General features: G+C 31.0%; 2 protein-coding genes across 2 annotated transcripts; one reads left to right on the top strand and one right to left on the bottom strand.

Annotated features, from left to right (window-relative positions):
- The first annotated feature begins 1,053 nt into the window (after window positions 1–1,053).
- Window positions 1,054–7,542, top strand: LOC107173066 (uncharacterized). Its single transcript, XM_015523432.2, has 8 exons — window positions 1,054–1,612; window positions 1,871–2,117; window positions 2,195–2,390; window positions 3,313–3,447; window positions 3,515–3,644; window positions 5,708–5,994; window positions 6,201–6,617; window positions 6,785–7,542. The coding sequence occupies exons 2-8, from the start codon at window positions 1,955–1,957 to the stop codon at window positions 6,888–6,890; spliced, it is 1,434 nt and encodes a 477-aa protein (XP_015378918.2). The 5' UTR covers window positions 1,054–1,612; window positions 1,871–1,954; the 3' UTR covers window positions 6,891–7,542.
- A 4,821-nt stretch (window positions 7,543–12,363) lies between these two features.
- eIF3f1 (eukaryotic translation initiation factor 3 subunit f1) lies at window positions 12,364–14,163 on the bottom strand. Its single transcript, XM_089221675.1, has 6 exons — window positions 13,919–14,163; window positions 13,774–13,844; window positions 13,493–13,710; window positions 13,227–13,318; window positions 12,712–12,971; window positions 12,364–12,636 (listed from the first exon to the last, which is right to left on the bottom strand). Exons 1-6 carry the CDS (start codon window positions 14,025–14,027, stop codon window positions 12,550–12,552), a joined length of 837 nt encoding a protein of 278 aa, XP_089077801.1. The 5' UTR covers window positions 14,028–14,163; the 3' UTR covers window positions 12,364–12,549.
- Between the last annotated feature and the right edge of the window lie 111 nt (window positions 14,164–14,274).

Here is a 14,274-nt window from a genome sequence, read left to right on the forward strand (position 1 = left end):
TACCTATACAATATAATAATTTCTTCAAAATGGAAATTTTGAACATATTAGAATTAAAATTTACTTTTAAATTAAATAATAATTTATAGATTTCTTGATATTAATTATATTTAATATATTTCGTCGTGATGTCAGCACGATAAAACATATTATAATTCCATAAGCTTCAAATTAATAAATAAATATACACATTATATAGGTTCTGGGGGGATATATCCCCTTCATCCCCCCCCATAATTACGCCCCTGGTCGCTATATATTACAGCCCACCCCGATAATTATTTCTTTGTACGCCTGTGGTAATGACGTTTACGGCGGTGACCACTGAGCTCAGATTCCAGATCGGTGATGAGTGACCTGAGGGCAATATTGGACGACAGATGGTGGTAGATAGGACCTGATACCTGGTACCCATTTCATTTCATTTTTTCTGAGACTGTGACTATTTTATTGTGTAATAGTAAAACAAAAGGTGAATAGTGAATAGCCATTTGAATTATACACGATCATGGACATACCTACCTAGAGAACTTTAATTATAGGTAGCCATTATTATCTAATATCTAGAGGACTCTATAGACGTGCCTACTGCCTATTAATCAATAATCTATAAATAACAATATTTATCTTAAATATTGTAATGTGTCTACAATATCATGGCTAAATAAGTTATTTAGTCACGGTCAAGTATATTATGCTATAATATTATCATAACAAATAATATTATAGTCCATAGTGTCTCGACGACGTGTCTATAACCTGTATGTTATCAGTTATCGAAATACCAGTAATACAATATAATTTAATAGTAGGATTGTTGTATCTTGTATATTATGTAGTATGTACGAGTACGAGTACTAGAGTAGTAGAGTACCAAACGATTTTGGACGAGCCTTGGGGTTTGGAGGGAGTCGACGAGAAGGAAACCGAAAAAGAAATTGATATTACGGAGGCGTCGTGATTCCCACGGTATTGCGATCGTGTGTCGTCGGCCGTCGTCGTGATTTTCTTGTTTTATTTTACTTTTGCCATAATTTATTATCTCTCGACTACTCGACTCTCCGTTTCCACAGTCCACAACACTTCCGTTCCGGGGTCCCCCACACACCTTTCCAACGTCGTCACCGTCGTCGTCGTCGTCGCCGTCTTCTCTTTTTTTTTTTTGACGCGCGTACACCTCGGCGCGACGAGTGCACGACGTCCTTGTCGATGGATTAATCGTTTGTTATATTTATTATTATTATTCACCATCCGCTTCGTAACAGTGTGTTCAAATTTGACAGTATAGTAATAATAACAATGACAAAAAAGTCTATTATCATTAGTTCGATCACCTACTGACCCACCACCATCATCGACGTCGAATTATCAATTTTATTCATTTCCGTATTTAAGTCATTCACACTAGGCAGTAGGCGTCTACGAATTAATCACTTTTACCCAATACCTATTGTATCACCTCTGTCGTTCAGAGACGCTCGTTGCGCATCATCCGGGAGGGCTGACGGACCTCCTACAACCATCGAGCTGATTGTTCTATTGTGGCTACTGGACTAAGGACTTCAAGGCTCATTATTTGGGACTTGGCTTTATTGACATCGTTTTGGATTAAGTATGTATTTACCTGACCATCATTCAAGTGCATCGAAATGCTCTTTTAACGACTGGAAATAAATATAAAATGCGTATTATTATTGTATTGGTCTCGGAGGCCTAAGGTCACGTACTATCTCGCTTTATATAACAACAGCACTACCTATATACACGTTATACATTTTAATCTCAATCCGATAGCAATTGAACTTTGTTGCACCATTTATAGTAATGGAAGGGGGTGATGTCATCATAACTATAAATTTCGTTTTTCCAGGTGTTGTTGTTTTAACCGGAATAATATAATGTTGTATAAGCGACACCAATAGTACGACAGCATACCTAGTAAATTAACTTAGGTATGTCACGCAAACAAAAATGGAGATCAAATCCTGACAATGAACAATTGGATGAATCACCTATATCGCTTACTATTGAAACGCTTACTGGTACAGCATTTGAAATTACTGTATGCCCAACTGATTATATAAGCTCATTGAAGTCGCGAATACAACGTGTTGAAGGTTTGTATTGTAATTAAATATGTATTTGTCTGTTTTATCGTTTTATGGTATTAAATATTTCATTAATCATTATTCAGGTATACCGGTCAACCAGCAACATTTGCTTCTAGGAGAAAAAATATTGTCTGACCATACAACAGTAGCTAATAATAATCTTCATGATGGATCAACATTACGGTTGGTATTGTCCTTACAAGGGGGACCAATTGGCACAAGCCGTAGAATGCTGCCCTTGGATAATGAAACCATTCGACAATTGGTTAATCTAAATAAGTAAGTAATATTATATTTTCATAGTTCAAGTCCAAAAATAAATTATATAAATCAATAATTAATCATACCTTTTGAACTAACTTAAAGATAACTCAAAATATTAAAAAATATTAAATTACCCTAGATATATATAGGTAATAGTAATACCTATGGGCTAAAAATTATTATTTTCCTAAGTATTTATTTATTTTTTTTTTTTTTTTAACATTCATTCATTTGAAAATATATAATCTGTATAAAAATATATTTTTAATTGAATTAATCAATTGACTAGGAATTATTAATGAAAAAAAATAGGTAGGTATGTACCTGTTATAATTGTAGATACTAAACTGATAAAATTAGTAAACTATATCATTATTTTATAAGATTGGCCGATAGAACTTATCTCCCTAATTATCAAGTTAGGTTCATTTTAACATAAATCCGTTTTTATATTAATGATTAATGAAGTTTTGATGTGATACATTATTAATTCGTCATTCAGTATTTAGGAAATTCAGGATTAATTACAATAAATACATAATATTATTAGTGATATACCAGTTACCTATTGACTATTACCTTATTATCAATGATGTAACAATTTTAGTTGATGAGAAAAAAAAGGAATGTTTTTGATTAACAATTGTGATTTTTTTTTTTTAGATTGGTTTTTTGTTGTTACTAGGGTAGAAGGAAATCATATTTTTAATCAGCCCTGCCTAATGATTGTAAATTAAATATAGTTAGTGTTTTGAAGATTGATTGATTTTTTTAGTAGTTTATCTATAGCACAACAAAAAGTAATAGAGAAATATTAAGAAAATGATTTTGATTTTTACCAAGCTATTTTGAATTTTATACCTGTTGCTTAAAATGTATTATATAATATTCTCTTATGTAATCTAATCTTACATAATTGTTATTGTTAATCTTACAGAAAAGAAATATTGGAGGATGCACCTCCAGGTAGTAAGCTTGCAGTCCTAATATATCGCGAAGGTGAAGTAATAAACTTACTTCGTGTTATTGAAAATAGTGATGGTTCTTTAACAAATTTAAAAGAATCCTCTAGGTAAATATTGAAATACTTTTGTATTTATTTTTTAACAATATAATATATATGAAAAATGCGTGTCTAGAAAAATATCTTCAGTAGAATTACCAAAAAAGAAGAAGTCTAAGCCATCTCTTGAAAATAATACTACATATCTTAAGATGATGCTGTTGAAACATAATTTAGAAACACTATCAATTTCGTCAAAATCTAAAGTAAGACTAATTTTAAACTCGATAGCCTATTTTTACATTTCTTATTGATATTCTTTTAGTACAGTGATGCCTAATCTGTAGTCCGCGAAAGATTTTTAGATTGAAAATAAATATTTAAAAATTATTAATTAATTTTTTTATTTGTTATCCTATGTATAAATAATAAAGAAAAAAAAGGTTTTTGAAAAACTAGAATATTTATTTAAAACCAGTTTATTACAAAATCTATATATTTAGCCATTTTATTTTTAACATAGATACTTATTTATACTGGTTTATATTCTCATCAATATTATAAAAATTCTGTAACATTCATTGTTAGTTTCTTTAAGAGTTGAGGGAAAGTTACATTAATGATTTGTTTCACGCTCTACTTATTTGTGAATATTCTTTTAATTTTACAGCAGGTTTATTACATGATAAATTATGATATATCTATCTAAATGATTGTTCCTCTTAAAAAAAAAAAAAATTACATCTTCCTTCAATTTTAAAATCAAAGCTCCCATTCTGCACTAAATATATTATACAGAGTGTCCCATGAGGATTTCCCATTGTGATATCTCACGAAATAATAGATATATCAAAATTCTGGTTTTGTTATAAGACTCATAGGAATAAGAACTACAACTATTTCATTTTTTAATTTATATAAATGTTTAGTTAAAAAAGTTAAAAATATATATTTTTATTAAATTATTTCCAAAAAACTTGAATATAGCCATTTTATAATTTACTTTTCTGAAAATATTGATGTTTCAAAATTTTATTTTTGTTAAGTTTTTGATTTTTAATAATTTTTTTAATTTTGAAGAAATAAAATATAATTTTAACTAGGCACACAGAAATCATACGGCCAGCGGTGCAAACTGCATGTTTGATAACACTATGGTGTTAAATAATTCACAATTTTTCTCGTAATTAAAAAAAAAAAAATCAGCAAATTAATGAAAATAAAATTAAGAAACTTTTCAGAAAAAAATTTTTTTTGTATTTGTTCATTGAAATGACCTCTAGGCCTTTGCCAATGCTTATCACAAGTGAGTAGTAGGGAGATCATGTGATCTATTTATCTATGTATATATCACTATATACATGATACTACCCTCCTTCTCCAAGAGGAGACATGTGTGGTCTTCACTCCCTGTGGAGTGGGATCTAGTTGGAAACCAGATGATGCAATCGGACAACAGCGTGGGAATTTAGTGATCATTTAGAACCACACTAATTTTTTTTGTACTTTGTTGCTATGATTCAAACCGATGACTTTGTGAGTCGTAATCAACTGCGCCACTCCAGCCCCTCAGAAAAAAAAAATTTTAAAAATGGCTATAGTAAATTTTTTTGTAAATTATTAAATAAAAAGATATATTTTTTAACTCTTTTACCAAAACATTAAAATAATTTAAAATGTGAAATAATTATTGTAGTTCTTATCCCAGTAAATCTTATTACAAAACCAGAATTTCAAGATCTCCATTATTTTGGGAGATATCGCAATCCTCGCGTACACCCTGTATATATTAAATCTGTTTTGCAAGTTTGCAACTCATATAAATGTAATATAAAATCCAAATATTCACTATTTAAGCACTCTCTTTGAGATAACCTTCACACCTTAGTTTGTATATAACTCCACACTACACTAATTTCAAAAATGAATCAATCAATTATCAAATTAACCACAAAACAAGTTCTTTTTACTCTAAACTACATTCCCATACTAATCAGTTACTATCGCAAATCTTATCCAATTTACAATCCATAAATCCCACACATCAATTCAAGATGAAATATTGTAAAGATTTATTAACCAGAAAAGTATCATGTTGTATTGATGTTCCTTCACTTGCCTCCTTATATTATTCTCAATTAAAATGTATTAAAATTGTCTATTCCAAATAGATTGTAATTAATATTCTTTTAAATAAAAAAAAAAAATAGAATATATTTAACTGGCCTCAATAATATTTCACCCAGTGATTTAATACATTATTATCACATTTTATATAGATGTATGTTAAATCAAACAATACAATTTTTTTTTTATTTTAAATTTCCAGTTAAAAAGAACAAAACCTGAGCATCGTAAATCAACTTCAGCGCCAGAAAAATCACAAATGAAGACTGAAAAAGATAGTAGCAAACTGCATACATGGAGATTACCTATCGTTCAATCGACTCCTGTTTTGGGGAAATATGTTCGCAGTGCTGAATTCTCAAGGATACCAGTTTTGCCAACCATCACAAGTACATGCTCGGATAAGAATGCAAAATCAACCACAACAAGACAACTTTGCCATATCATGAATGAACCTAGGCATACTGGTAGTACTTCAAGCATTGACAGGTAATTAAACTAACACCATCAAACAAATGATATGAAATAATAATTCCTATATCTTATAATTTATTTTATAAAGATTTGATAGTAATGCTTTAATTAAGTATTGCATTTTTCTTTATAAAATAATACACTTGATTTTGTTACTTTTATAATATTTTATATTATTTATAAATCATAACATTATTATTAAAATATTTCTCTGTTTTCAGTATCTCAGAATCTGGTACTGATATTGATGTGTCCAGTACAGATTGGTCTAGGCGACCTAGCAGTTCGTCATTGGTGTTATCCCATAACATACACATAAATGTTTCTAGACAAGCATCACCGACTGAACAAATGACTGCCATGTCCCTATCCAATGATACGGGCTTGGGAGCTATACATAGGATACTGAATAGATCAGACATGCCTATTCAACTTGATGATGATGAAGAACCAATGGAATCAGAAAGTAATAGAGTGGATAAAAAATCTCCAATTATTGCACCTGAAGATCTGAATCAGACTGTTCCTGATCAAGTGGTAGAGAAAAAGAAAAAACGATGCGCTCAATGCAATAAAAAACTAACTATTAGCGCTCAGTATACATGTCGATGTGGGCTTACTTTTTGTCCAGTACATAGGTAAGATCTAATTTCTAAATAAGTTTAAATTATTTAATTTATATATTAAAATATATCCAATTTGTACTTCTTCTAATTAAAAACATTTAAAAGTTTGAAGCAAAAAAAGTATTTATTTTTAATTTCAATTATATATAATAACTTATTTCATTTTTATTATTTTTCAGGTACTCAGAATCGCACAATTGCTCCTACGATTATCAAAAAAATGGTCGCAACTCCATTGAAAAGAACAACCCTTTAGTTGTTCGGCCAAAGTTACCAAAAATTTAATATGATGGTTCAGAACATTGAATACACAATATAATATCTTTTTGTAGGTGTAATTTAATAGGTACTTGCAACTCACAAAATCTTTAATGATTGTCTGCATATTGAATTATAAATAATTATAAAAATACCTCGTTGGCCCATTTTTTCATAACTATATAATACTTGTTGAGTACTTTAACTATATAATAATTGACTCAAAAATTGTTATAGAAGTGGGTTTTTAAGAGCTTTTTAAGTGTTCTAACACCAACTTACTAATATAGTTGAGTAATGTTGACCATCTTCCACTAAAGCAATTTATTAAACTTATTATAAGATACTACTCATAATATAATAATTATAATCGTAAATAATAATACAATTATAGCATTTTTGGTTATTAGAATTAAACTACGGGTAAAAATGTAATTTAACCAAAAACTTTGTAATTTTTTTTCCTAAATGACTTTTTTTTGTAAATATATGACCCTTACATTTATGTTTGTTATAAGTTAATTGGCTCTTTAAAATATCTGTTACTTGATATGACAATAAGACATAAGTGGTGTATTGCAATGAACGTTGAATTAGAGTTGAAATTAAAATTTAGTTTTATTTGTGTTAAAAAAAAAATAAAATACATGCATATTAACTTTATGTGCACTCAAAACAATTCTTTATTTTATTTTAATTATAAACAATTGAAATTTAAAAAAATGTCATGATATAATATACAACAACTTACAAGACTACAAGAGTATTATGCTGTATAGATTTTTGATAGGTAGTACTTTTTCATGTTATATTAAAATGTCTATTACGAGGTCTATTATTACAAAAATAGCTAGCATAATTTTTGATTGGTGGAAAATATTGAATGCTTTATTTTTAGAAAAAAAACTAAATTTTCAATTTATTACAATTTAATTAGTATTTTCGAAGCTAGTAGCATTTTTTCATTGTTCAATTATTAGTAAATTGTCAAAACTTGATGTTTTACGAGTTTATATTATATTAATGGTATGTATAATATTATACATTTATAAATGGAGTGGGAAACAGCAAACAAGATAAAAAACGATCACAACATTTTTATAATGTCTACGGAATATACGTATTCAGTGAATAAAACTATGAATCGATTATCAATTTTTCGAAACCATAAAACCTTGTTGATAAAATAAACATCAACTACAACGTCCAAACTTGCACATAGTCTTCACACAGAATATATGAAATATATGACGTGTCATCGTGTTAAACATATCAACGAGCTATCACGGAACAGGAATTGGTCACTATTTACATTAGTTAATGTACCATAGAGGTAGACTAGAAAGTAAGTGTATAGGCATCCAAATTATGGTCAGTCACTCAGTCTAAGTCATCGCGCAACAGAACATATTATAATTATAAAATTATAGGTATAATACGAAAAAAAAAATTATCAAACCTACGCATACGTTTACCCAAGTAAAGTATCAAATATTATAATATTTAAATATGAATAATTATGAATATAACACGAAAATACTCTTGATAATCTAATATAGCTTATAAAGATGAATGAGGATTTGTTTGGGAGAAAAAAGGCAGCAACAATAATGCTGCAGCTCCGCGAGCTTTATAATTATAAAAATCGTATAATAATCAAATAGGATTAATTGATAAAAATTTAATTAAACCAGTTAGATTAAACTTTTCAAAATGACTTATTTTAAAATTAAAATAGCGTTAAAACGTAGTGAAATATTGTCTGCTTGATCATAATGGTCTAAAGTGTCTACTGTCTAGTGTGTCTACACAAAGGCGCTCAATGCTCTGCAAATATCTTAAACTCGTCCCTTCGATTCACTGTGTTATGTATAATTAGGATCATGGTAATATAATAAATCTACATGATATCATCATACATATTGTATGCACTAAAAATATTATTTAAATCGTATTAAATTATAACTTAACATATTAATAAGTTATGATATGTCCGCTTGCTCGACATAATTGTACTTGTACATTAAATGAAAAATAATTGAAATAAAAAAAAAAAACGTTTATTGGAAAAATAAGTTTCCGTATAATTGTTCGAAATGAAATGTTACAATAGTTAAATATACATAAAAAAAGATGACTTAAAAGTATAAGACTGGTACTGCTGAAAAGTACAAATCGAAATACCCAAAACCCCACGTTAAGATGTTATATCATCAAAAATAGTATTACAGAAATTGTTTTTGTTAAAATCAACTCGCCACGGCCGCTTAAGAAACCACAGCTATAATGCTGTTGGCTAAAAATCGCGTAACGACGAAGGTACTCGCTGGCCATGCAATAATGAACAATGTCGTATCCATCGTCTGGGTGATTTTCGAATATATCCGGTCTCCGTGTCGGAAGTGTGTTCATTGTGATCGATGAGCAACGAGCGACATGCTGATCAGAACCCTCCAAAACATATAAATGGCGAATATGACAACTTGACCGATGAGACGACATGGTGTGTGGCATATTTACGGGGGGGGGGGGGGTCCAGGGATACTGGACCCGACCCCTGAAAAAAAAACTGAAATTCTTATATCATAGAACAGTATATAACAGAACCCGATTTATATTGAGGCACACGCGGACATAGTTTTTCCCGTGAACAAAATATTATATAAAATTAGTTACAAGTTTACAACATCTAAAATAGATACATGTTCCTGCAGCATATGGTTTTAAGTTCCTTATAAGTATAGAAATCATACATTTATAGTAATGTTATTGTTATATTCTGACGACAATTTCCGAGTTACGACTTAAAACTGAGGAAGACTCTACCATGAAGAATTTGAAATACACCATTGGATATAGCATATCGAATATGAGTCACATCTTACATGAACGAGATCATAACGAACTAATTTAACCATTTATTTGGTAACGGACAACGTACCGTCCACGACGATCACCATAATATATAATACATATTATGGAGTAATGGAGTAATGAAGATGGCGATTGCCGATAAGGAAAAGCCAGTATGTTGGCAATAACTGCATATGACGAATTGACGATCAGTGTTCGATTGGTGAAACGTCGTCAGAGAGAGAACGACCAAGTTCTACCACAAGAAGTCATCGAAAACGCAGTTATTGTACCAGTCGAATTTGGCCGGTGCCGCGCTGTCATCTGGCGACGCTCCTCCGGGATCTGAGAACATCGATTCTTCTCAGACCGGTCAGGAGAACAACATCATGGCGACGCGGTGGTTGCAGATGTTTTGACCGAACTCGAGTCGATCGAGGGTATTGAAATGTCAATCTGCTTCGGTAAGGCCGTAGACCCGCTGGCAACAACCGGAAAACCGAACAGCCGCGTGAGAGTAAAACCTCGTCGTGTTGGAAAGGCGTCAGGTGTGTTTTCGACGTTTATGCTGTTGGCGAAGTGAAACCGTCCGCGACACTCGTAAGTTTGACGACCTCCTAAGAGCCAAAGACGTCGGCAGGAAGACGACGACGACAGAAAGGGAGGAAGGATACGGAAAAGAGCACGGAAGATGCACGGCGGTAAGACTGCCGACTGGTAAGTCACTAGAACACGTTCTCCGACCAAGCACGACGCGACGGATTTACGCGTGTGTAGCGCGCTCGGTCGATGTTGACGCGCTAGACTTTCTGTCGGCGAGCGGCGAGCCGCAAGCGCCCGGCCATAGTTACGGTGGCTTGGAACGACTGATGAGTGTCTTTATAAGTGATAAACTGAGACTGACGGGCGACGACGATGGCGACACGGTGGTTAAACAGTATAGCTAAACCATAGAGTAATTACTGTATGAGCTAAACGGCGGTGTAAGCAACGATTCCGCCTCAACCTTATCAACGATTACGATGGGAGCGACGGTGACTTGCGTAGGTTGAGTCGTTGAGTGGTATGTACTGAGGTCAGAGATTATATTATAGCACTAGGAACACCATAGATTATATAGATAATATTCTAAATTATCTATGAGGAACACGGACTTTGAGCGTTTCCACGGGTCCGTTGCCTACGAGCTCTCGCTTTTTCACACGTGATAATGACAAATCGACCGGGTCATTCGTCCAAAGTCACTGCCGATTCCCGCGTACGCCAAATCTCGATTCTCTTGATTTACTCAGTATTCACGTCCGGTCTTCGCCACAAATCCGACGTCGGAGTCGTCTCACCGCCATCCGCCGCTCGCCACCATCAACCGCGGCCGTTTCTCTGTCTAGACTCGCTGGCTGCGCAAGATCGTTACCAGTAGCGTAATTAGGAATTTGGTTTGGGGGGGGGGGAGGATTATATGTTTTTAGCAAGATCAGTTAACCTACCCCACCAAATATAAAATGTTGGCAGTAAAATAAGTGTTAGGGGATCTATCCTCTTCAGCCCTCGTGCCCTCGTATCTCCTTAATTAAGCCCCTAGTCGTTACGCTTTCGCGCAAATGCACCATAAGTAGTAATATTCATCTGCCCAGTCGGCAGTCGTGGATCGCTGTAATAGTGACCATTAGCCAAAACTTTTAAATCCATACTCAATCACCATTCCGTATCCTTCACTCATTGTCTTTGTGTCTCCTGACCGATGTATTTTTATTTTCATTTGTTTTTGTATTATTTGGGTGTTGATATTTTTCTATTTTTATCACCCTTCCCACCATTTTCATAAAAAAATTATAATATAGCCATTTTGTGCTATTTTTGTATAAAATCTTGAATATTTCCCTTCAAAATAGTTTAATAATATCAACTTTGTTCTATTTTAAAAAAAAAATTAAATATATACTTTTTTTATTTGAATCATGTATTTAAAAATTGAACCTTTATATTTATTATCATTTTTAGAACCTTCCAACACGTTAAGAATCATACAAACTCCATTTTAAACAATATAATATTAAGTCGAGCTTAAAAGAGACAAGAAAAATATTTCCAATTTTATATTTTTGTACATTAGAACACAAACGACCAACTTCTGTTTTAGTTTTATAATTTTAAATTATAAGTTATTATTAAAAAAAATATATGGAATTTTGATATTGTATCAAGTTATAAGGGTATAATGCATTATAATAAACAATTGTTTTTGCTTAAAACAGCACATTATTTTGTATAATCGAATAAGTTGAAATTAATTTCAATATCTATTAAAACAACTCAATAAATTGTGATTCACTTGATGGCATTATTTTTAATTTAATTTTATACTGATTGATTAATATAGATTGAATTCATAAAATTATCAATCAATTCTTTTTATATTTTGAAATATTTCAAACAAGCTGTTGACCAGATACATTCTCTTTTTAGTTTCCAATTACAATTGGCATAAAAGTACCGTACTATTTTAAAAATATTCTGATATTCAACCTATAGGAATATATTTAGTAGTAATATATCGAAAAAATCAAAATGTAATTAAATAAAAACAATACTATGATACAAAGGAAACTAAGGTAGGTACATTAAAACTAATAAAAGAATTGCAATATTAAATTTAATAACTTAAGGTTTTCAATTCCATATTTTATTGTTTTAAGAGTACGAGCAATTCTCAAATACAATAGTATATTTATAACCTTTAATATAATTATCCAGAATAAAATAAATTGTTTAATTTATTCATTATAGAATGCTGTTTTAGTTTTGGACTTTTATAAAATTGTGCTTGGTATATTTAAGATAAACTGAGTAGTGTGAGTTTTTCGTTGAGCTCTAATTGGGTCTTAGTCAGTTGAGATAAAGTAATAACCATCAACAAATCCTAAAAAAGAATATATATATAAAGTTATAAATTCATATCAAAATAAGGTTAAAAAAAATATATATATATGATTACCTTAACATTGGAATTGAACATTTCTTCAAATCTTTCCGGTGTCACATGAGGTACACTGTGCATCAGATCAAGTAATATACGACCAATGTGGCTGTTGTCAGCTGCATTGTAGTCACTTGATGCTAACACTTTATCGATGTAAGATAAAACTACTTCCAATAAATCTGAGATTTTTGATGATGCCTCTTCTATTTGTATTAACTCAGCGATCGGTTCTTGACACTTTTGTCCAACAGCTACAGTTTTCTGGCACAAGCTTACTAAAAAAGAACAATATTACTATAACAAATATATACATTACGGCTTAAATTATGAAAAGGAAATTTAACACTGGTAGTTTTGTGCAATAAAAAAGTAATCGTTAATAATTTTTGAAGAGTTAACTTTGGATATTTAATATTCGTGAAATAGGTATTGTGTCACTAATTAATATTACTACTACTATAGATACCAACATTATTTTGAATAGTATAAATAAGAAGAAAAGTGACAAATGAGTATAAATATTGACATACGTCCAACTGTTTCGGGTTGATAGCAAGTAACTTCGATTGGTACATTGATAAACATATTTCCAGTTTTACCTCCAGGAACACCAATTTGTGTACTGTAATAAAATATTATAGATTAAATTGAGTTGCTTTATACCATGTTCACACAAAATAGATTCTGATAAATGCAGAAATTCAATTATTTATGTATCAGTTTACTAGTTATGTTAGTTACTAGCAAAAATGCAGTCCTAATATATTTTTAATCTAAACTACAATCAATAACTTACCTAACGTATGCTTTCAATCCCATATTATCATTTTTCAAAGTAGTATCCAAAGTGATGTGTACTGGATTATTACATTCCATCAAGTAGTACTCGTGTATGGTTGATGAATGTGTAGTTACCTCATTACCTGTAGCCCACCATCCAACAATTTGTTCAGATCTGTTGACTTTTTGATTCATTTTAAACATATCTGCTGCATACACAATATCAGCTTCAACCTTAAAAAATTTAAAACATTGAAAGTTAAACAATCAAATAAGAGTTTATGAGAATGTACTCACTGTGTCTTCATATTCTTTATGAGGGACGCCAAAAGAATTGGTCACTTCAACAACACCTTTGTCGACCGTACCTGGAATGTAAGAAATTATTTGTGACAACTCATAATATTTTCCATTTAATTTGGTTAATGAACTTAGCACTTACCCATCAATGTTCCAATTACTCGATGAGCATCAACATTCCTACGCTCATAAGCATCCACGATTTGAAATAACACAACAGGGTGTACTTTAACTTTCAAATTTAACGCCATTATAGTAGATATAAAATATGCCAAAAGCGGAAATTTTAGTTACTTTAATAATTTAAAATTAAAACTTATAATATCTATACTGCAGTTAACACCTTCAAGTTAAGATTCAGAAAACAGAATTATCTTTATTTACACGAATCAAGAAAAGGAAACATATTATTAAGATTTATTTTATGGTTATGTAAGTAGATCACGCTAGAATATTACCTGGTACGTGGTTAAATATCAAATTGACGTGGTAACTGAC

Source organism: Diuraphis noxia, unplaced genomic scaffold (genome assembly GCF_037042655.1).
Source record: "Diuraphis noxia isolate RWA-SAM2 unplaced genomic scaffold, SU_Dnox_SAM2 contig0002, whole genome shotgun sequence".
In the NCBI taxonomy this organism is placed as follows: Eukaryota; Metazoa; Arthropoda; class Insecta; order Hemiptera; family Aphididae; genus Diuraphis; species Diuraphis noxia.

Coding starts and splice junctions, on each gene's coding strand:
- LOC107173066 (XM_015523432.2), top strand. CDS start 1,955: ATGTCACGCAAACAAAAATGGAGATCAAATCCTGACAATGAACAATTG. Junction 2,118..2,194: donor GCGAATACAACGTGTTGAAG/GTTTGTATTGTA, acceptor ATCATTATTCAG/GTATACCGGTCAACCAGCAA. Junction 2,391..3,312: donor CAATTGGTTAATCTAAATAA/GTAAGTAATATT, acceptor TTAATCTTACAG/AAAAGAAATATTGGAGGATG.
- eIF3f1 (XM_089221675.1), bottom strand. CDS start 14,027: ATGGCGTTAAATTTGAAAGTTAAAGTACACCCTGTTGTGTTATTTCAA. Junction 13,711..13,773: donor ATAAAGAATATGAAGACACA/GTGAGTACATTC, acceptor AAATTTTTTAAG/GTTGAAGCTGATATTGTGTA. Junction 12,972..13,226: donor TCAACCCGAAACAGTTGGAC/GTATGTCAATAT, acceptor GTTCTTTTTTAG/TAAGCTTGTGCCAGAAAACT.